This window comes from Pristis pectinata, chromosome 2, assembly GCF_009764475.1.
Source record: "Pristis pectinata isolate sPriPec2 chromosome 2, sPriPec2.1.pri, whole genome shotgun sequence".
NCBI classification, from domain to species: domain Eukaryota; kingdom Metazoa; phylum Chordata; class Chondrichthyes; order Rhinopristiformes; family Pristidae; genus Pristis; species Pristis pectinata.
This window is the reverse complement of record NC_067406.1, coordinates 95,969,569-95,990,877: the sequence shown is the minus strand read 5'-3', so window position 1 is coordinate 95,990,877 and position 21,309 is coordinate 95,969,569. Positions and strand designations below refer to the sequence as shown.

The 21,309-nt window shown below is 42.7% G+C and overlaps 1 protein-coding gene across 1 annotated transcript in view; it reads right to left on the bottom strand.

The window, feature by feature from the left end:
- The window catches only part of map9 (microtubule-associated protein 9), a 131,654-nt gene extending 124,906 nt beyond the window's left edge, over window positions 1-6,748 (bottom strand). Inside the window, exons 1-2 of the mRNA XM_052040693.1 lie at window positions 6,640-6,748; window positions 2,660-2,754 (exon numbers count right to left, since the gene is read on the bottom strand). Coding sequence (XP_051896653.1) covers window positions 2,660-2,734 — 75 coding nt within the window. The 5' untranslated portion in view covers window positions 2,735-2,754; window positions 6,640-6,748. The remainder of the gene's footprint in view (window positions 1-2,659; window positions 2,755-6,639) is intronic.
- Between the last annotated feature and the right edge of the window lie 14,561 nt (window positions 6,749-21,309).

The window sequence follows — 21,309 nt, the reverse complement described above, 5'->3', positions numbered from 1 at the left end:
TCCTCGTAATATGCATATGATACAAGACCTCACTACTTTTTATCCTCATTTCTTTGGCATCCATGATATTCTCCTTAGTAAACACCAAGGAGAAACAGACATTAAAAATCTTAGCCATCTCCTATGGCTCCACACATAGGCAACTCAGACAGTCTTTAAGAGGACCTGGTCTCTCCCTAGTCACCCTTTTACTATTAGTATAACTGAAGAACCTCTTGGGATTATCTTTAACCGTGCCTGCCAAATCCATCTCATACCCTCTTTTTGACCTCCTGATTTCCCTCTTAAGCCTGGTCTTAAACTTTTTATATTTGTCGAGGGATTCATTTCCTAACCCAGCTGCCTAAACACGATGTACACTTCCTTCTTTTTCCCCTGACCAGAGCCTCGATGTCTCTCATCAGCCAGGGTTCCCTGAATTTGGTATGTCTACCCTTCACCCTATCAGGAACATGCCACCCCTGGACTCTTGATATGACCCTCTTAAAAGTCTCCCACTTGCCAACAGTTCCATTGCCTTTAAACAGAGTCTCCCAGTTGATCCCAGCTGGATCCTACCTAATGCCCTCAAAGTTGGCCCTGCTCCAGTTCACACTTTAACCTGTAGACCTGTTCTATCTTTCCCCATAACTATTTTAAGACTAATAGAATTGTGGTCACTGGACCCAAAGTGTTCCCCAAATGCCACTTCAGTTACTTGGCCCACCTCATTCCCTAAGAGGAGGTCCAGTATTGCTCCTTCCTCAGTAGATTCCTATATACTTTGCATGAGGAAACTACCTTGGAGGAACTGCACGAATTCCACCCCACCCAGATCCTTTGCACTCCGGTTGGCCCAGTCGATACCGGGAAAATTGAAATTTCACACTAGCCCTGCCCTACTAGCCCTACCCTAGAGAGGCTGGACAAACTTGGGTTGTTTTCTCTGGAACAGCATTGTTCTCTGTACAGTTCTATGTTCTAAAATATGCTCATATTATAAATATAGGTAGGAAAGCAAGCAGGAAGGATGTAGGAAGTGTGTGAAGTAGATAGGTTAACTCAATGGGCAAATATAGGGGGACTGTTTCATCGAGCACCTTCTCTACATCGGTGAGACCCAACGCAGATTGGGTGACCGCTTTATCGAGCACCTTCGCTCTGTCTGCCATAAAAGCAAAGATCTCCCAGTGGCCATCCACTTCAGTTCCACATCCCACTCCCATACTGACATGTCTATTCATGGCCTCCTCTTCTGCCACGTTGAGGCCAGACGTAGATTGGAGGAACAACACCTCATATTCCGCCTTGGTAGGCTCCAACCCGATGGCCTCAACATCAATTTCTCTACCTTCCAGTAACTCCTCCCCTCTTCTCCCCCTTATTGTTTTCCCCTTTTTATTCCCCCATTCCTGTGGCCCCCTCCCCCCTTCTCTTTCCCCTTCCCCCACCCTGATGACCTGTCCAGCTATCCCCTATGTCCTTCCCTTTATTCCATGGTCCACAGCTCTTTCCTACCGGATTCCTTCTTCAGAGCTTTGCCTCTTCTACCTATCACCTCTCAGCTTCTTACATCTCACCCCTCCTCCTACCTTCCCCCTTTCACCTGAACTCACCTATCACCTGCCTGAATGTACTTCTCCCCCGACCTTCTTATTCCAGCTTCTGCCCTCTTCCTTTCTCAACCTGAAATATCGACTGTTTATTTCTCTCTGTAGATGCTGCCTGACCTGCTGAGTTCCTCCAGTATTTTGTGTGTTGCTCCAGATTCCAGCATCTGCAGAATCTCTGGTCTCGCTGATATGTGATGTGGAGTAGATTATGGGGAATTGCAAAGTTTTCCTGCTTTGCTTGGTTAAACAGCAAATCACAATATTATTCAAATCAAGAAAGATTATAAAATACTACATTGCAGAGTGATCTTGGTTTCCTTATACATGAAACAGAAAGTTAACATACAAGTACGCCAAGTAAATAGGAAGGCAAATGGAGTATCGATCTTTAGAGTATGAAGTATATTAGGTAGTCTTGCTGCAGTCTCTTAAGGACGCAGTGAAACCACACCTCGAGTACTGCATATAGTTTTGGTCTCTTCACTTAAGAGGGGATATACTTGTATTAGCAATTCAAAGAAGGTTCATTCAGTTGAATCCTGGGATGAGTGGTTGTCTTCTGTGGAAAGGCTGAGCTGGTTGCACCTTTGAGACATGATCTTATTGAAACACTATGTTCAGAGGGGACATGAAAGGGTGGATGCTGAGAGGATATTTCCTGTGGTGGAGTCTAGAAGTTGGGTGCAAAGGTTCACAATAAGGGGTCATTCAATTAACATGGAAATAATGAATTTTGCAGCTGAATCATTGAAAGTAGACATGGGCAACAGAGATTTCTTTGTCTTTAGGGAAGTCCAAGGATGTGGGGAATAGGCAGGAAACTGGAACCAAGGCCAAAATAAGATCGAGCATGAACTCACTGGCACAACAGACTCTACTTGACTTGCTTCTAATCATATTTCTTATATTCTTTTGGTCTTCTGGGCCCTCCAGTTAGGTCAGGGTAATAAGCTTAAGTTAGATGTTCAGACTAGGGAAAACAAGTTTCCCGTCAAGAGAGAAGATTAAGGGAAGATTTAATGGTAGTCAGCAAAATGCGTCTATTTTAGACCTATCCAGGACCATACCTGAAACATAGTTCGTTTGGAAACTATTGGACTTCGTGCACAAGCTGGAGTGGTTCTGAAATCTTCCTCTGACATTTTTATTGTATTTCCAAAACCTGCAGGAAATAAATGCATAATACAAGTTTGATGTTTTACATACCAAAGCACTGAACATTTTGATATTTCCATTTTTAAAATCATACTAAATACTCAAACTGCAAAGCCAAGCTCATTCACATCCTCAGCCAACAATCATTTTGGCTCCTAGTAAGGGTGGTGGGCATATGGAACGAGCTGCCAGAGGAAGTGGTAGAAATTACAATCTTTAAATGACAATTAGACCGGTACACAGATATGAAAGATTTAGAGGGATATGGGCCAAATGCAGGCAAATGGAACTGTTTCAGGAAGACACTTTGGTCAGCAAGGAAAAATTGGGCTGAACAGCCTGTTTTCATGCTGTATAACTCTCTGATTCTATTACTCTGAAGTTGTCCCCATCCTTGGCTCAGAATTGCTGAGTTAGCTCCCCCTAAGTGACCAGAAATCAAACTTAATATGGAGTGATAGATATCAGAAAATAAATTATGTCATGTATTCATCTGCATGGACTCAATGATGACTACAAAGCACAAACCCTGAGCAGGTATGTTGTTGCAAATCTAATTAGATGCTGCTATGTGAGAGATGCTACCCTGCATGAACCTTTGACTCCATCAACCTCAAGGGATTGTGGAACTTCTCAAATTAGTCCCCAACTTACATTTGCTTCATGATGGGTCTATAACAGAGCCGCTCTCTATGAAGGCCAGTGTCAAACATTGCCCCAACACTCTGTTCAACCTTTCATGTTGCATTGCTCCACCTCATCTCCAAGAAATATTTGCCAAGAGAGCAGCTACTCTTCAAAACTAATGGGAAACATTTCAACCCATGGCAATTACACTCCAGACCCAAGGCCACCTGAACCTCAGTGGTCAAGCTGAAATATGCAGATGATGCTTGCATTTGTGCACACTTAAAGGCTAAGCTCCAAGCCATCTGGGCCTTCCTTACAAGAGGATTTGAGTACAGGAGCAAAGATATATTACCTTTAGCCATATAGGGCCTAGGTGGGATACACCCTGGAGATGTGTGTGAAGTTTTGGTCTCTTAATCTGATGAAGTATGTTCTTCCCATGACGGGAGTGCAACAAAGGTCTACCAGAATGATTGCTGAGATAGCAGGACTGGCATACATGTTATTCACCAGAGTTTGGAAGACTAAGAAGGAATTTCACAGAAACCAATAAAATTCAAATAGAACTAGACAGAGTGGATGCAGTGAAGATGTTCCTGGTGGCTGAAGAATTCAGAATCAAGAGTCACTGACTCAGGATACAGAATATATCAGTTGTAACTGAAATCAGGAGAATTTTTTCTCTATTGGTGAACCTGTGGAATTCTCTACTACAGAAGACAGTGGAGACCAAGTCATTAAATATATTCAAAAAGAAAGCAGGTATTCTTAATACTAATGGGATCAAAGGGATATGGGAAGAAGGCGGGAACACGACACCAGAAGCTCTGGGTAACCTGACAAGAGACTTACCTCCTTATCTTCTGTCCAACTGCCACTCTGACCTGCCAACATTGTTCTCACAATGCCCTATATAAACTTGAGGAATAGCACCTCATCTTTCATCTGGGTAAGGTGCATCAATCTCGACAATATTGAATTTAATAATTTTAGGTAACCCCTCTCTCTCCACTAATGTGGCTGTACCTTTCTGTTTCAATTTGTTTTTCTTTTCCATCTCCAACTGCAAATTTTGAAGTAAATTTGACCTTGGCAACTTTGGTTTAAATCCATAAATTCCCTCTTCTCTCACCCCTCCCCTCTGTCTGTAACTAAAACATGCTTGTTTTCTCAGTTTCCCCAATTCCGATGGATATCCTTCCAATTCTTTACCCAAAACATCAATTCTGTTTTTTTCTCTCCACTGATGCTGCCTCACCTGCCAAGTGCTTCCAATATTTTCTGATTTCAGAAGGTTATTGACTTCAAGGGTTCCTTCATGGAACTTTCAAGCACCACATGGAAGGTTGGTTAAGGGTAAGTGTTAATAAAGTATTTATCCTATGATAAGAGTAAACCAACTGTTAATATTTTCCCTGGCTTTTGTGCATAGAACCTCAGATTCTAGCACCATCACTAGTAGGTCATGATGGTTTGAGGTCAGACTGAAGGTAATTGAGCAATTAATTACATATGTATGCCTGACACAGATCTGTGGTCTTCTACTAGAGACACCTCATCCTTCTTGGTCAGTTGACTGGCTCACATATCTCACACAGATTGGGCAGGAACTTGCTAAGATGTTTGATGAGTAAAGGAAGGTATGCTTGCAACGGTCATCAAGCTCAGCATCTGCTTCATTGTTAGATTTTGTTTTTTCTGAATCTGGCTTCAGACCATCTCCAGAGGTCATCGAGTTATAGACTTATACAGCATGGAAACAGGCCCTTTGGCCCAACTTGTCCATGTTGACCAAGTTGTCAACTTGAGCTGGTCCAATTTTCCCACATTTGGTCCATATCCCTCAAAACCTTTCCCATACATGCACCTGACTAAATGTCTTTTAAACATGTGATCGTACCCACCTCTACCACCTCATTCCATATACTCACCACCTTCTGTGTGAGAAAGATGCCCTCAGATCCCTTTTAAATCTTTCTTAAACCTATGCCCTGGGGTGTTTTAGACTCCCCTACCCTGGGAGAAAGACCATGATCATTCACCTGATCTCTGCCCCTCATCATTTTATAAGGTCACCCCTCAGCCTCCTATGCTCCAGGGAAAAGAGTCCCAGCCTATCCACTCTCTCCTTATAGCTTACACCCTCCAGTCATAGTAACATCCTCGTGAATCTCTTCTGTACCCTTTCCAGCTAAACAACATTCTTCCTATACCCTGGCAATCAGAACTGCACACAGTATTCCAAATGCAGTCATGTACTGCTATACCATGTCGTTGCAACTCTTGTACTCAGTGCCCTGACTAATGAAGGCAAGAATGTCCTCCACGTCCTTCCCCTTGATAAGTACCAACACAACGTATTCATTTAGGATCTCGCCCACGTCCTCAGCCTGTTTGATTTTAGCTTCCTAAACCTTACATACGCTTCTTTTTTTCTTCTTGACTAAATTCACCACCTCTCTGCTGCGTTGCTTATTGCGCATCAACATTTGTCTTACAACAAACCCCAGCCACACCTATTAGTTTACAAGGCCAGTGTTTTCCTTCGTTTAAATAACATACTGATATCATCTTATCAGTACTTACCTCCGGTTCGTCTACATCGTAACCTCACTTCAGGCCCAGTGTTCGCTTTTCCTTTGGAGTTCTATCGAGAATCTAAGGTTGTACCAGTAATCCTCGGCAAAACATTCACTTCCATCACCACACACATGAGCGATCAAATCGGCCCCTCCCTGCACAATACTCACTCGTTATTTCTGCCAACACAGGTCAGGTCGCGTCTCTCTCGTAACCAGGGAACGAGAAACGAATCACAAGGCGGGTGCCTCACGCTGCACTCCACCTGCAGCGCCTCCTCCTGACCCCTCTCCGTTTATCAGCAGCACCTCTTTCCCACCGGGCTGCGTGCAATGATTGCTTTCTCAGCCTACCCCTTTCCGCCTGTGACGCCATTGCAGGTGCTCGATCGCACCCTGACTGCAGTGCCTTTTGCTGCCATAAGGTGCAACACCTGAAGGACAGCTTCCCCCTTCCCCGAATGTTCCACTGCGTAAGTTCGCGCAAAACTGCAATTTCACTGCAGTTACTCAATACAGGGAGTACAGTTGCCTCAGTAGATCCCTGACAACACTCAAATACCCCAACGGCGTCTGATTTGGAACACCTTTATCTCAATGCATCACTTAACCAGAACATCACAATCTCAAAAGCCTCCAGAGAAGCTACTTAACGGCTTCGATATAGGCTTGCAAATTCTCACCAAGCTGGTGTCTGTCACAGTGTCCTAAGTACAAAATAAATAAGACAGCATTTCGAATACTGTATCCCAAAAGTAAGGCATGTCGTGAGCAGGGTTTTAGTTGTATATCTGTTCCTGTGGTCCAGATTTCCAATAGACATAAAATGCAGTTGTCACGCAATCTCCCAACTTGCCCTGAGCTCAGCAGGCCAATGGTATCTTCCAATCCTTGTGTCAACAGTTGGCACACCCCTACCAACAATGCAGCCAGCCACAACAATAGTCCCAATCATCACAAGGAGTGTCTTATCAAATTGTGAAGCAGGTTAAGAGGGCTCAGTAGTCTACATCTGCTTAATTGGTAAATGGTTTACTATTGTCACGTGTACTGAGATTCCGTGAAAAGCTTTTGCTTGCATGCCATCCAGACAGATTATTCCATACATAAGTACATTGAGGCAGTGCAAAAGGGAAAAAAAAAGGACAGAATGTAGTATATAGTTGTTGAAGAGAAAGTGCAGAGCAGGTAGAAAAATAAAGTCCAAGGGCCACGGTGAGGCAGATTGAAAGATCAAGAGTTCATCTTTTAGTGTTCATCTTTAAAGTGTCTGTTCAAGAGCCTTATAACAGTGTGTTGAAGCTATCCTTGAGCCTTGTGGTATGTGTTCTCTAGCTTTTGTATCTTCTGCCCCATGGGAGGGAGAAGAAGAGAGAATGACTGGGGTAGGAGGGATCTTTGATTATGTTGGCTGCTTTTCCGAGGCAGCGGGAAATACAGACATAGTCAAGGAGAGAAGGCTGGTTTTCATGATGGACTGGGCTGCGTTCACAAGTCTGTGTAATTTCTTGTGGTCTTGGGTAGAGCAGGTGCCATACCAAGCTGTGATGCATCTGAATAGGATGTTTCTACGGTGCATCTATAAAAATTGGTGAGTGTCAATGGGGACATACCAAATTTCCTTAGCTTTCTGAGGAAGTAGAGGCACTGGTGTGCTTTCTTGGCCATAGCATCCATGTGGCTGGACAAAGAAAAATTGATGGTAATATTTAAACCAAAGAACTTGGAGATCAATTCATATATTCGCTTGCAACCACTCAAGTAGGATGCTGTTGCCTTAACTGCCTGTGCAACTGCTCGTGAAACAATTGTAATAGAACATAGAAAAACTACAGCACAATTCAGGACCTTCGGCCCACAAAGCTGTGCCGAACATGTCCCTACCCTAGAAATTACTAGGCTTACCCATAGCCCTCTATTTTACTCAGCTCCATGTACCTATCTAACAGTCTCTTGAAAGACCCTATCGTATCAGCCTCCACCATCGTTTCCAGCATGGATTTTCACAGCAAATCTCAGAGTGCAGCGGCCTCATAGTGAAGGATTTGGTGTGTGATGAAGCTTTGAGAGGAGGGTCTTTCAGAAACTTTCAGCTCTGGTGTTTGATTTGACAGTGTGACATTAATGCCAGACATTTTAAACTGAGTTTCAGAGCTTCTGCATTGTCTGAAGGCACTATGGTGTATCTGCAAAACAGAAAGCTATATGAATAACATGCTTCTAGAAGTGGTCAGTTTAAGGAGAAGTAGGTGATCAACAAGCAGAGGAAGAGAGGCAGGCAGCTAGTCAGAGACACATCAGAGTGCATCTTGCTCCAAAACCATTTATCCATGTTGGAAAATTTGGGGCAGGGGGTCAGTTAATGTATCTCTGAGAAGTACAGCCAAAGGCAAGATCATAGCATCATCAGTGGCTCAAATGCACTGGGGGTGGGAGCAAAGGTCCAAGGGCAAGGGTGTTAGGAGACTCGATAATGAGAAGAATAGACAGGTTCTTCTACAATTGTAAAAGAGAATCCAGAATTGTGTGTTGCCTCCATTGTGTCAAGGAATTTACAGAATAGTTTGCAGGACATCCTAATAGGGGAGGAAAAAGGCCAGAAGTTGTGATTCACATTGTTGCCACTGACATAAAAGGAAAGATGAGGCCCTGCAACTTGAATTTAGGGAGCTAAGAAGCAAATTAAAGGACAGGATTTATAGGTTGTAATAATCTGGATTACTTCAGGTGCCTCATGCGAGTGACCAAAGTAATAGGAGGATATATCAGATGTGGCTAAAAAATAAGTGGAGGAGGAAGGGCTTCAGATTTCTGGATCACTGGGACCATATATGCGGAAGGTGGGACCTCTGTAAGCTGGATGGGTTGCATCTGAACCAAAATGTATCCAACTTCCTTGCAGGAGGTTTACTGGTGATGATTTAAACTACAGTAAAACTCCAATAGTCTGGCACTCACAACTTTGGTGGTGCCAAACTGCTATATTTTCGAGACTACCAAATATTACTTCTATTAATACCCAATGCACCTTTAGAACATAGAAAACATAGAACACTATGGCACAGTACAGGCCCTTCGGCCCACAATGTTGTGCCGATATTTTATCCTGCTTTAATTCACTTTTTTTAGGTGCAACGCATTGGTATAACAAATTTTCCAGTGAACCTGATATGTTTAAAGGGGCTGAGGAAAAGGGGCCACACTGCAGGAAGAGGGGCCCAATTAAGTTTAAAAGGAGCGGTCCCACAGTGTTTTTAAAAAGAATGTGCAAAACAGAGCTCCAGTGAGCCAGGTGCCAAATGTCATGAACTAGCAACAGAAGAAACACTCCGAGTCATGTATAAGTGTTAAAAACTATTTTGTTAATAACTACTTATGATAATAAGAAAAATAAAAGTAAAAATGTTAGAATGTTAGAAGTAAAAATGTTAGAATCTTAAACGTTAACCCCAAAAATTAAACTCGTAGTGTGTGTGTGGCAAACTCCCAAACTCCAAGTCCAGGAATAGTTCTCAAAGTTCAGTTCAGCAAGCTGTAAGGTGAAACGTGAGCAAAGGTTTCTTCAACAACCACCGTTGACTGAAGACAAAACATAGATGTAAAGAGAAAATGGAGAATAATTACGAAATCCAAATGTTCCACGATGGAACCCATACGACACCTCAGTGTCTACTCAGTAGTGACTACTCCACCGCATCTGCCTCCCCAAAAGGCACTGGAATCGTGGCCATCCACACGAATACCTGTTTCCTTGTACAGGTCAACAACAAAGTGAACTCCACTGCTTTGTTCTGAAGTATCTGCCACCCCGAAAGGCATCTGAGACGTGGCCGTCCACACAAATACCTGTTTCCCTCTACAGGTTAACAACGAAGTGGACTCCGCTGGATTACTCCAGAAATCCATACATGGATTGTAGTGACAGACACAGTTACTGTTTCTCATCCATCGATAGTGAAACTAGCAGGCTGCTCTCTCTCTCTCTCTCTCTCTCTCTCTCTCCCACCCCCCCAACTGACTCCAACTGACTGCTTCAAAAACGTCATTACATCCTTTATCTTCTGTTGTCGTAACCACACACACACACACCACTATGCTCCATCTTAAAGGGACATTCACCAGTAGTAACCTAGTCCGTAACACAAATCATTGGGATTTCTGAACAATGGGATAATGGATTGTCAGAGTTCTACTGTAACTTGACAGATGAATGGGACACAGAGTTGATATACATATGGGGGAGAGGTACAGTCAAATCATAGAGTCATGGAGTTGCACAGCACTAAACAGGCTCTTCAGCCCACCTCATGCATGCTGACTTTTTGCCCGTCTACATTAATCTCATTTGCCCACATTAGGACTGGATCCTACAATGTCTTGCAGATTCAAGTGTCCATCTAAATACCTCTTAAACATGGAAGGAAAACAAAGTCAGTCCAGTGGCATCTACTTATTGCATGTGAAACAGATGAACTTTGAGTGTTGATTAACACTTGGGAATATGACATCATTGCTATCACAGACACATGGTTAGAAGAAGGGCAGAACTGGCAAATCAAATTCCAGGGTATTGAATCTTCAGGTGTGATGGAGGAGGGGTTGGTATGTAAAAAAGGAGGTGACATTGAAGTATTGATTAAGCAGTAATGAGGAAGTGTATCCTGGAACATCCTACAATTCTTCAGCCAGAATTGCCAAGTGGATGGACAATCTTGTCCTCCTCCAGTGGTACCCAACATGATATATGCCAGTCGTTAGCCAATTTGATTCACTCTATGTGATATCAAGAAATGGCTGAAGGCACTGGACAAAAGCTATGGGCCCTGAAAATATTCTGGCAATGGTACTGAAGACTTGTGCTCCAGAACTTGCCGCACTCTTGGCCAAGCTGTTCCAGTACAGCTACAAAAGTGGCATCAACTCAGCAATGTGAAAACTACCAGGTGTGTTCTGTCCACAGAAAAAAGGACAAAGCCAACCCAACCAATCACCGCCCCATTAGTCTACTCCCAATCATTGGCAATGTGATACAAGGGATTATCAATAGTGCTATCAAGCAGCACTTATAAAATAAGCTATCTTTATTAGTCACATGTACATTGAAACACAGAGTGAAATGCATCTTTGCGTAGAGTGTTCTGGGGGCAGCCCGCAAGTGTCGCCACACTTCCGGTGCCAACATAGCATGTCTTCAGCTTCCTAACCCATACATCTTTGGAACGTGGGAGAAAACCGGAGCACCCAGAGGAAACCCACGCAGTCATGGAGAGAATGTACAAACTCCTTACAGACAGCGGCTGGAATTGAACCCAGTTTGCTGGTGCTGTAATAGCGTTACACTAACCGCTACACTACTGTGCCTGCCCCTTGCTTAACAATAACCTGCTCACAGAAATTCAGTTTGGGCTCCATCAAAGTTATTCAGCTCTTGACCTCATTACAGCAATGGTCCAAACATGGACAAAAAGAGCTGAACTCTGGAGGTGAAGTAACATCAAGGCAGCATTTGATCGAGTATTGCATCAAGGAGACCTGGGGTCAATGGGAATCAGGAGGAAAAACCTCCACTGGTTGAAGCATACCTAGCACAAAAGAAAATGGTTGTGTTGGTTAAAGGTCCATCATCTCAGCCATAGGACATCTTTGCAGGAGTTCCTCAGGGTAGTATCCTCGGCCCAACCATCTTCAGCTGCTTCATCAATGACCTTCCTTCATTTGTGAGGTCAGAAGGAGGAATGTTTTCTGATGATTGCACAATGTTAGGGTCATAGAGTCATATAGCACAGAAACAAGTCCTTTGTCCCAACTGATCCATGCTGATCAAGGTTCCTATTTAAGCTAGTCCCACTTGTCTGTGTTTGTCCCATATCCCCCTAAACATTTCCCATCCATGTACCTGTCCAGGTGCCTTTTAAATGTTGTTAATGTACCTGCCACAACCACTTCCTCTAGCAGTTTATTCCATGTATTGACCACTCACTGGGTGAAAAGGTTGCCCCTTGGGTTCTTATTAAATCTCTCCCTTCTCACCCTAAACCTATGTCCTCTAGTTCTTGATTACCTAACTCTGAAAAAAAGACTGTGCGCATTCATCCTTTCTATGCCCCTCATGAGTCACCTCTATAAGATAACCCCTCATTCTCCTATGCTCCAATGAATAAAGTTCCAAACTGCTCAACCTCTCCCCATAATTCAGTCGCTCAAGGCTCGACAACATCCTTGTAAATCTCCCATGCACTCTTTTCAACTTAATGGCATCTTTCCTACAGCAGGGTGACCAAAACTGAACACAATATTCCAAATGCTGCTTCACCAACGTCTTGTACAAGTGCAACGTAACATCTAAACTTCTATACTCAGTGCCCACTTCCTCTGGCAGCTCGTTCCATATACGGACCACAATCTGTGTGAAAAACTTGCTTCTTAGGTCTCCTTTGAAACATTCCCCTCTCCCTTAAACCTATGCCCTCTAGTTTAAGACTCCCTTACCCTGGGAAAAGGACTGTGACCATGCACCTTACCTATGTCCCTCATGATTTTATAAACCTCTATAAGGTCAGCCCTCAGCTTCCTTCACTCCAAGGAAAACAGTCCCAGCCAATCCAGTTTCTCCTTATAACTCAAGAACTCCACTCTCTGCAGCATCATTGTGAATATTTTTTCTGCTCCTCTCTAGCTTAAACACATCTCTTCTATAGTATGGTGACCAGAACCGCACACAATATTCCAGGTACAGCCTTATCAACGGCCTATATAGCTGTAACATAACGTCCCAAATATTGTATTTGATGTCCTGACCAATGAAGGCAAACAGCCATATACCTTCTTCAACACCTTGTCTACCTGTGTCACCAGTTTCAGGAACTTGTATCCCTGGACCTCTCTGTTCCACAGCACCCTCAGGGGTCTATTGTTCACTGTGTATTTCCTGCCCTGGTTTAACTTACCCAAAATATATCAATTCACACTTGTATTAATTAAATTTCATCTGCTATTCCTTGGGCCACTCTACCAGTTGACCTAGGTACTGTTGTACCCTTAGACAACCTTCTTCACTGCCCAGCACACCACCAATTTTGGTGTCATCCGAAAACCTATAAGTTATGTGACCCACATTCTCATCTAAATCAGTGATATGACAAACAACAGAGTACCCAACACCAATCCCTCTACTGGTCAATAGCTCCCAATTTGAAAATAATCCCTCCACTACCACCATCTGCCTCCTTTCACGAGGCCAATTTTGTATCCAATTGGCTAGCTCACCCTGGATCTCATGTTATCTAACCTCCCAGACCAGCCTACCATGCGGGACCTTGTCAAAAGCCTTACTAAAGCCCTTGTAGACAATGTCTACCACCCTGCCCTCGTCAATTCTTTTGGTCACCTCTTCAATAAACTCAAATTCATGAGACACAATTTCCCACACACCAAACTGTGCTGACTATACCTAGTCAGTCCTTGCCTTTCCAAATGCAGATAGATACTGTATCTCACAATTCCCCTCCAATAACTTTCCTACCACTGATATTAGGCTTACCAGCCTGTAGTTACCTGGCTTGTCCTTGGAGGCCTCCTTAAATAAAGGCACAATGTTAGTCAGTCTTCTGGCTGTTGCCTGGTATGGAATGTTTCAATTATGATGCTGAATAGTCAGGGTTTGTTTCGCTTGGAGCAGAGGAGGCTGTGTGGGGACCTCATAAACGTATACAGAATTATAAGAGGTGTAGATAGGGTGGATAGTGAGAAAATTGTCCCCCTAATAGAGACATCTAAAACCAGAGGGCATAGGTTTAAGGCGAGGTATAAAAGGTTTAGATGGGATCTGAGGGAAAAAACATACATCCACAGCGTTGCTTGCAATCTGGAACCTACTGCCTGAGAAGGTGATGGAGACAAGTATTCTCACAACATTTTTAAAAAAATGTTGAGCGAGCATGCTCAACTGACTCCACTGAGAGGGTCTCCAAGCCTGCTTGTCATGATGACTAAAGAACTTTTATATCAACCAGCTTCAGTGTCTCTCTGGTGAGTCAGTTCACAGTCACAACACAGCATATATGGCGAGCAGTTGAAATGCCAAGGCATAGAAGGTTATGGACCAAGTGTTGGTAAATGGGATTAATAAAGATGAGTACTTGATGGTCGGCATGAAGATGGAGTGCTGAAGGGCCTATTTCTGGGTTGTATGACTCTATGACAGAAAGACGCCATTTGGCCCATCGAGCCTATGACAACTCAAAGGAGAGAAATCCCATAAGTTCAATTCCCCTTTGCCTTTCTCCCTGTAGACTTGCATCATTCTTTTCTCTCAGATGCCCACCAATTTCCCCCTTTGATTTTTTGCCACTTACCTACACTAAAGGGCACTTTACAATAGTCAATTAACAAACCAGCGTGTCTTTGAGATGTGGGAAGAAATTGGACTGTCCAGAGTAAAACATGTACCCTCCACACAGACAGCATCCAAGGTCAGGTTTGAACCCATATTCTTGGCTATGTGAGGCCCATGCACTAAGTGTGCACATGCACAGGCACATGCAGAATTCTGCAGATAAAGTGACCACATGAAGCTGTTGTGGAGTTTTACTATGCATCTATCCTGTATTACATAGAACATAGAACTGTACAGCATAGGACAGGCATTTCAGCCAACCCATCCTTGTCAACCAGGTTGTCTGCTTGAGCTAGTCTCATTTCCCTGGATTTGGCCCATATCCTTCTAAACCTTTCCTATCCATGTACCTGTCTTTTAAACATTGTAACCATTAACGTGTGGCCATGACTGTGTCGACAATGATGCCAATCCAAACTAATCCCCTCTGCATGCACTTGGTCTATATCCCTCCATTCGCTGCTTGCTCATGTGCTTATCTAAAAGCCTCTTAAAAATTGCTATCATTTTCCACCACTTCCCCTGGCAGCACATTCCAGGCACCTACCACTCTCTGTGTAAACAAAAACCTTCCTCATAAACCTCCCTTAACTAATTTTCTTCTCACCTTAAAGCTACCTCTAGTATTTGACATTTCCACCCTGGGAAAATGACTCTAACTATCTACCCTATCTATACCTCTCATAATTTTAAATACTTCTATCAGGTCACCCCTCAGCCTCCAACACTCCAGAGTACTCCTGTGGCTGTACCCCTTGACAATAAGTACTCCTGCTTGAGTACTGTTGGGGGGAGACAGCCTACCTGGGGGAAGCAACAGTGGCAGTGTCTCTGGCTCAGAGCCTGGCCCTGTGGATCAGATGGGTAGGGAAGGAGAGAGGAGGGCACTAGTGATAGGGGACTCTATAGTTAGTTGGGCAGACAAGCGATTCCGTGGATGCAGGAAAGAAACTCGGAAGGTAGTTTACCTCCCAGGTGCCAGGGTCCGGGATGTTTCAGATCACGTCCAAGATATCCTGAAGGGGGAGGGAGAACAGCCAGAGTTCATGGTACATATTGGTACCAACGACATAGGTAGGGAAAGGAATGAGGTCCTGAAAAGAGACTATAGAGAATTAGGAAGGAAGTTGAGAAGCAGGACCTCAAAGGTAGTAATTTCCGGATTACTGCCTGTGCTAAGCAACAATGGGTATAGGAACAGAATGAGGAGGAGGTTAAATGCATGGTTGAGGGAATGGAGTAAGGAGCAGGGATTCAGTTTTCTGGATCATTTTGGGGCAATTCTGCTCTTTTGGGGCAGGTATGACCTGTTCAAAGAGGACGGGTTGCACTTGAATCCCAGGCGGGGAGGTTTGCTAAGGCTACTGGGGAGAGTTTAAACTAGAATTGTTGGGGGGTGGGATCCGTACTGGAGAGACAGGGGAAGAGGTGTTTGGCTCTCAAATAGAGGAGGCTAGGAGTAAGTACCATAGGCAGGTGATAGAGAAGGGACAGGCAGGCTTGAGATGTGTCTATTTAAAGGCAAGGAGTGTTGTGAACAAGGCAGATGAGCTTAGAGCTTGGATCGATACTTGGAGCTATGATGTGGTGGCCATTACGGAGACTTGGATGGCTCCGGGGCTGGAATGGTTGATTCAAGTGCCGGGTTTTAGATGTTTCAGGAAGGACAGCGAGGGAGGCAAGACAGGTGGGGGAGTGTCACAGCTGCGGAAAAGGTGGACATTGTGGACGGATTGTCTATGGAGTCTCTGTGAGTGGAGGTTAGGAACAGGAAAGGGTCGATAACTTTAGTGGGTGTTTTTTATTGGCCGCCCAATAGGGTTATTGAGGAGCAGATAGGGAAGCAGATCCTAGAAAGGTGTGAGAATAACAGAGTTGTTGTGATGGGGATTTTAATTTCCCAAACATCAATTAACATCTCCAGTCAGTGAGGGGTTTAGATGGGGTGGAGTTTGTTAGGTGTGTTCAGGAAGGGTTCTTGACACAGTATGTAGATAGACCTACAAGAGGAGAGGCTGTGCTTGATTTGATATTAGGTAATGAACCTGGTCAGGTGCCAGATCTCTCAGTGGGTGAACATTTTGGTGATAGTGATCATAATTCTATCTCCTTTACGTTAGCACTGGAGAGGGATAGGAACAGACAGACTAGAAAGGTGTTTACTTGGAGTAAAGGGAATTATGAGGCTCTCAGGCAGGAAATTGGAAGCTTAAATTGGGAACTGATGTTCTCAGGGAAAAGTACAGAAGAAATATGGCAAATATTCAGGGGATTACTTGTGTGGAGTTCTGCATAGGCACGTTCCAATGAGACGGGGAGTCACGAGAGGATACAAAGATGTACGAAGGCTATAATAAATCTAGTCAAAAGGAAAAGAAAAGCATACAAGAGGTACAGAGAGCTAGGTAATGTTAGAGATCTGGAAGATCTAAAAGGAAGGAATTTAAGAAAGAGATTAGGAGAGCCAGAAGGGGACATGAAAAGGCCTTGGCAGGCAGGATTAAGGAAAACTCCAAGGTGTTCTACAAGAATGTGAAGAGTAAGAGGACAAGATGCAAAAGGATAGGGCCTATCAAGTGCAGCAGTGGGAAGGTGTGTATGGATCCGGAGGAAATAGCGGAGGTACTTAATGAATACTTTACGTCAGTATTCACTTCGGAAAAAGATCTGGGGGATTGTAATGGGGACTTGCAGCGGCCTGAAAAGCTTGAGCATGTACATATTAGGAAAGAGGAGGTGCTGAAACTTTTGGAAAGCATCAAGTTAGATAAGTCGCCGGGACCAGATGAGATGTATCCCAGGTTGCTGTGGGAGGCGAGGGAGGAGATTGCAGAGCTTCTGATGATGATCTTTGCGTCGTCGATGGAGATGGGAGAGGTTCCAGAAGATTGGAGGGTTGCGGATGTTGTTCCCTTATTTAAGAAGGGGAGTAGGGATAGCCCAGGGATTATAGACCGGTGAGTCTTACCTCAGTGGTTGGTAAGCTGATGGAGAAGATCCTGAGAGGCAGGATTTATGAACATTTGGAGAGGTATGATTGGGAATAGTCAGCATGGCTTTGTCAAGGGCAGGTCCTGTCTTACGAGCCTGATTGAATTTTTTGAGAATGTGACTAAGCACATCGATGAAGGGAGAGTAGTAGATGTAGTGTATATGGATTTCAGCAAGGCATTTGATAAGGTACCCCATGCAAGGCTTATGGAGAAGGTGAGGAGACATGGGATCCAAGGGGACATTGCAGTGTGGATCCAGAACTGGCTGGCCCACAGAAAGCAAAGAGTGGTTGTTGAAGGGTTGTATTCTGAGTAGAGGTCGGTGACCAGTGGTGTACCTCAGGGATCTGTACTGGGACCCTTATTCTTTGTGATTTTTATAAACGACCTGGATGAGGAAGTGGAGGGGTGGGTTAGTAAGTTTGCAGATGACACGAAGGTTGGGGGTGTTGTGGATAGTTTGGAGGGCTGTCAGAGGTTACAGAGGGACATAGATAGGATGCAGAGTTGGGCTGAGAAGTGGCAGATGCAGTTCAACCCAGATAAGTGTGAAGTGGTTTATCTTGGTAGGTCAAATATGTTGGCGGAATATAGTATTAATGGTAGGACTCTTGGCAGTGTGGAGGATCAGAGGGATCTTGGGGTCCAAGGCCATAGGACGCTCAAAGCGGCTGCGCAGGTTGACTCTGTGGTTAAGAAGGCATATGGTGTATTGTCCTTCATCAATTGGGGAATTGAATTTAGGAGCCCAGAGGTATTGTTGCAGCTATATAGGACCCTGGTCAGACCCCACTTGGAGTATTGTGCTCAGTTCTGGTCACCTCACTACAGGAAAGATGTGGAAGCCAATAGAGAGGGTGCAGAGGAGATTTACAAGGATGCTGCCTGGAATACAGAGCATGCCTTACAAAAGCAGGTTGAGGGCCTTTTCTCCTTGGAGAGACGGAGGATGAGGGGGGACCTGATAGATGTGCATAAGATGATGAGAAGTATTGACCCGGTGGATAGTCAGAGGCTTTTCCCCAGGGCTGAAATGGTGGCCACAAGAGGACATAGGTTTATGGTGCTGGGGAGTAGATATAGAGGAGATGTCAGGGGTAAGTTTTTTACTCAGGGAGTGGTGAGTGTGTGGAATGGGCTGCCGGAAACGGTGGTGAAGGCGGATACGATAGGGTCTTTCAAGAGACTGTTAGATAGGTACATGGAGCTGAGTAAAATACAAGGCTATGGGTAACTGTAGTAATTTCTGGGGTAGGGACATGTTCGGCACAATTTTGTGGGCCGAAGGGCTTGAATTGTGCTGTAATTTTTTCCATGTTTTCTAAAACAATCCAAGTTTGTTTCTAAAACAACCTCTCCGTATAGCTAATACTCTCTCATCCGGGAAACATCCAGGCGAATCTCTTCTGCAAAGCCTCCACATCCTTCCTATAATGCAGTGTCCAGTCTGCACACAATATTCCAAATGTGGCCTTCCTTACTCTTCACAACTCTGCCAATTTTTGTGTCGTGTGCAAACGTACTGATCATCCAAATTATTTTTTTATACATCACAAACAACAGAGGTCTCTTTCTTTTTCAATCTTTTTATTAGTTTTCAAATTAATACAGATTGATATATAGCATCAATACTTAAACATGTAATACAAAGAGATCAGGATAACAATCATAGCATAGATAACCATAAAGAACAATAAAATATTTTAAAAATCTGTAGATCCAACGATCTCTTAGTAAATGAATATAATATAACAGAAAGGAAAGAAAATGATTTATTATATAAATTTAAAAAAACCCAAATCAATAAGAAAAATTGTAAACAATATAAACTAAACTAAACAAGAACATTTCAAAAAAAAACAAAAAAAGAAAAAAAGGGGGCTAAAATTTCTCAGTAGAAACAGAGCAATATTATGTCGTCAACTCCGTTCCTCTAAGTTGGAAAGTTATTGAAAGGGGATCTACATCATGTGAAAATATTGAATAAATGGACTCCAAATATCTTCAAATTTAAGCAAAGGATCAACAGTACCACTCCCAATTTTTTCCAAGTTTAAACATGATATAGTTTGAGAAAACCATTGAAAAGTAGTAGGGGGTATTGGATCCTTCCATTTAAGCAAAATGGATAGTTTGGCCATTAAGGTAACAAAAGCAATCAATCGGTTAGCAGAAGCAGATAAATGGCCAGACTCTATCCTTGGTAATCCAAAAATTGTAGTAATAGGGTGAGGTTGTAAATCGATCTTCAATACGTTTGAAATAATGTTAAAAATGTCTTTCCAATATTTTTCCAAAAGAGGACAGGACCAAAACATATGTGTCAAAGAAGCCACATTCAATATATATCTATCACATATAGGATTTATATGGTTATAAAAACGAGCTAACTTATCTTTGGACATATTGGTCCTGTGGACTACCTTAAACTGTATCATCGAGTGTCTGGCACACATTGAAGATGTATTAACTAAATGAAGAATTTTCTTCCAAGTCTCTATAGGTATAGATGTCTGGAATTGGCTTCCCATTCATTCTTAATTTTGTCTAATGATTCTAAACGTATTTTCATAATTAAATTATAAATTATTGCTATCAAGCCCTTCTGATAAGGATTAAGACCTAAAAAATTTTCCGTAGTTTCTATTTTGTAAGGTGTTGGAAAAGAGGGTATAGTAGTTTTTAAAAAATTTCTGATCTGCAAATATCGAAAAAAGTGTGATCTAGGCAAATTATATTTATTAGACAATTGTTCAAAAGATGAAAAACATTTATCAATGAATAGATCACGAAAACATACTATTCCCTTCCTTTTCCATATGAAAAAAGCTGAGTCAGCTCTGGATGGATGAAAGAAAAAATTAGATTGAATGGGACTTGACAAGTTAAATCTATTCAATGCAAAAAATTTACGAAATTGAAACCATATTCGTATTGTATGTTTAACAATTGGGTTAGTCATATGTTTACTTAATTTGGTAAGTGCAAAAGGGAGTGAAGCTCCTAAAATAGAAACTAATGAAAATTCAAGAACTTTACGAAATTGAAACCATATTTGTATTGTATGTTTAACAATTGGGTTAGTCGTATGTTTACTTAATTTGGTACGTGCAAAAGGGAGTGAAGCTCCTAAAATAGAAACTAATGAAAATTCAAGGTATACCCATTTGGGCCATTGAATTACATCTAAATCTTGTATCCAAAAAATTAAGTATCTGATATTAATTGCCCAATAATATAATCTAAAGTTAGGCAAGGCCAAACCACCATCCTCTTTTAGTTTTTGTAAATATTTTTTTCATAACCTTGTGTGTTTATTCTGCCAAATATATGAAAGAATTTTAGAATCAATAGTGTCAAAAAAAGATTTCGGGACAAAAGTTGGAATCGCTTGAAATAAATATAAAAATTTTGGTAAAATATTCATCTTAATCGCATTAATTCGGCCTACCAATGATAAAGACAGTGGAGACCACTTAGTAAATAATTGTTTAACATGGTCAATTAAAGGCCAACAACAGAGGTCTCAGTACTGATCCTTGCAGAACACCACTTGTCACAGATCTCCAATCAGAATAACATCCCTCCACCAGAACCCTCTGTCTTCTATGGCCAAGCCAATTTTGAATCCAATCCATCACGTGACCAAAGATCCCATGCATCTTAATCTTCTAGGTAAGCCTACCATGAGGGACTTTGTTGAAAGCTTTCCTAAAGTTCATGTGTACAACATCCACTGCCCTGCACTCATCAACTATCTTCATCATTTCCTCAAAAAAAACTCAATCAAGTCCATGCTTTTCCAAATGTAAGTAAATCCTATCCCTAAGGATCTTCCCCAATAACTTCCTTACCACATGTGAGGCTCACTGGCCTATAATCTCCTGGGTTACCTGTATTGCCCTTCTTAAACAAAGGAACAACTTTAGGTATTGTCCTGTCCTCTGGGACCTCACCTGTGGCTA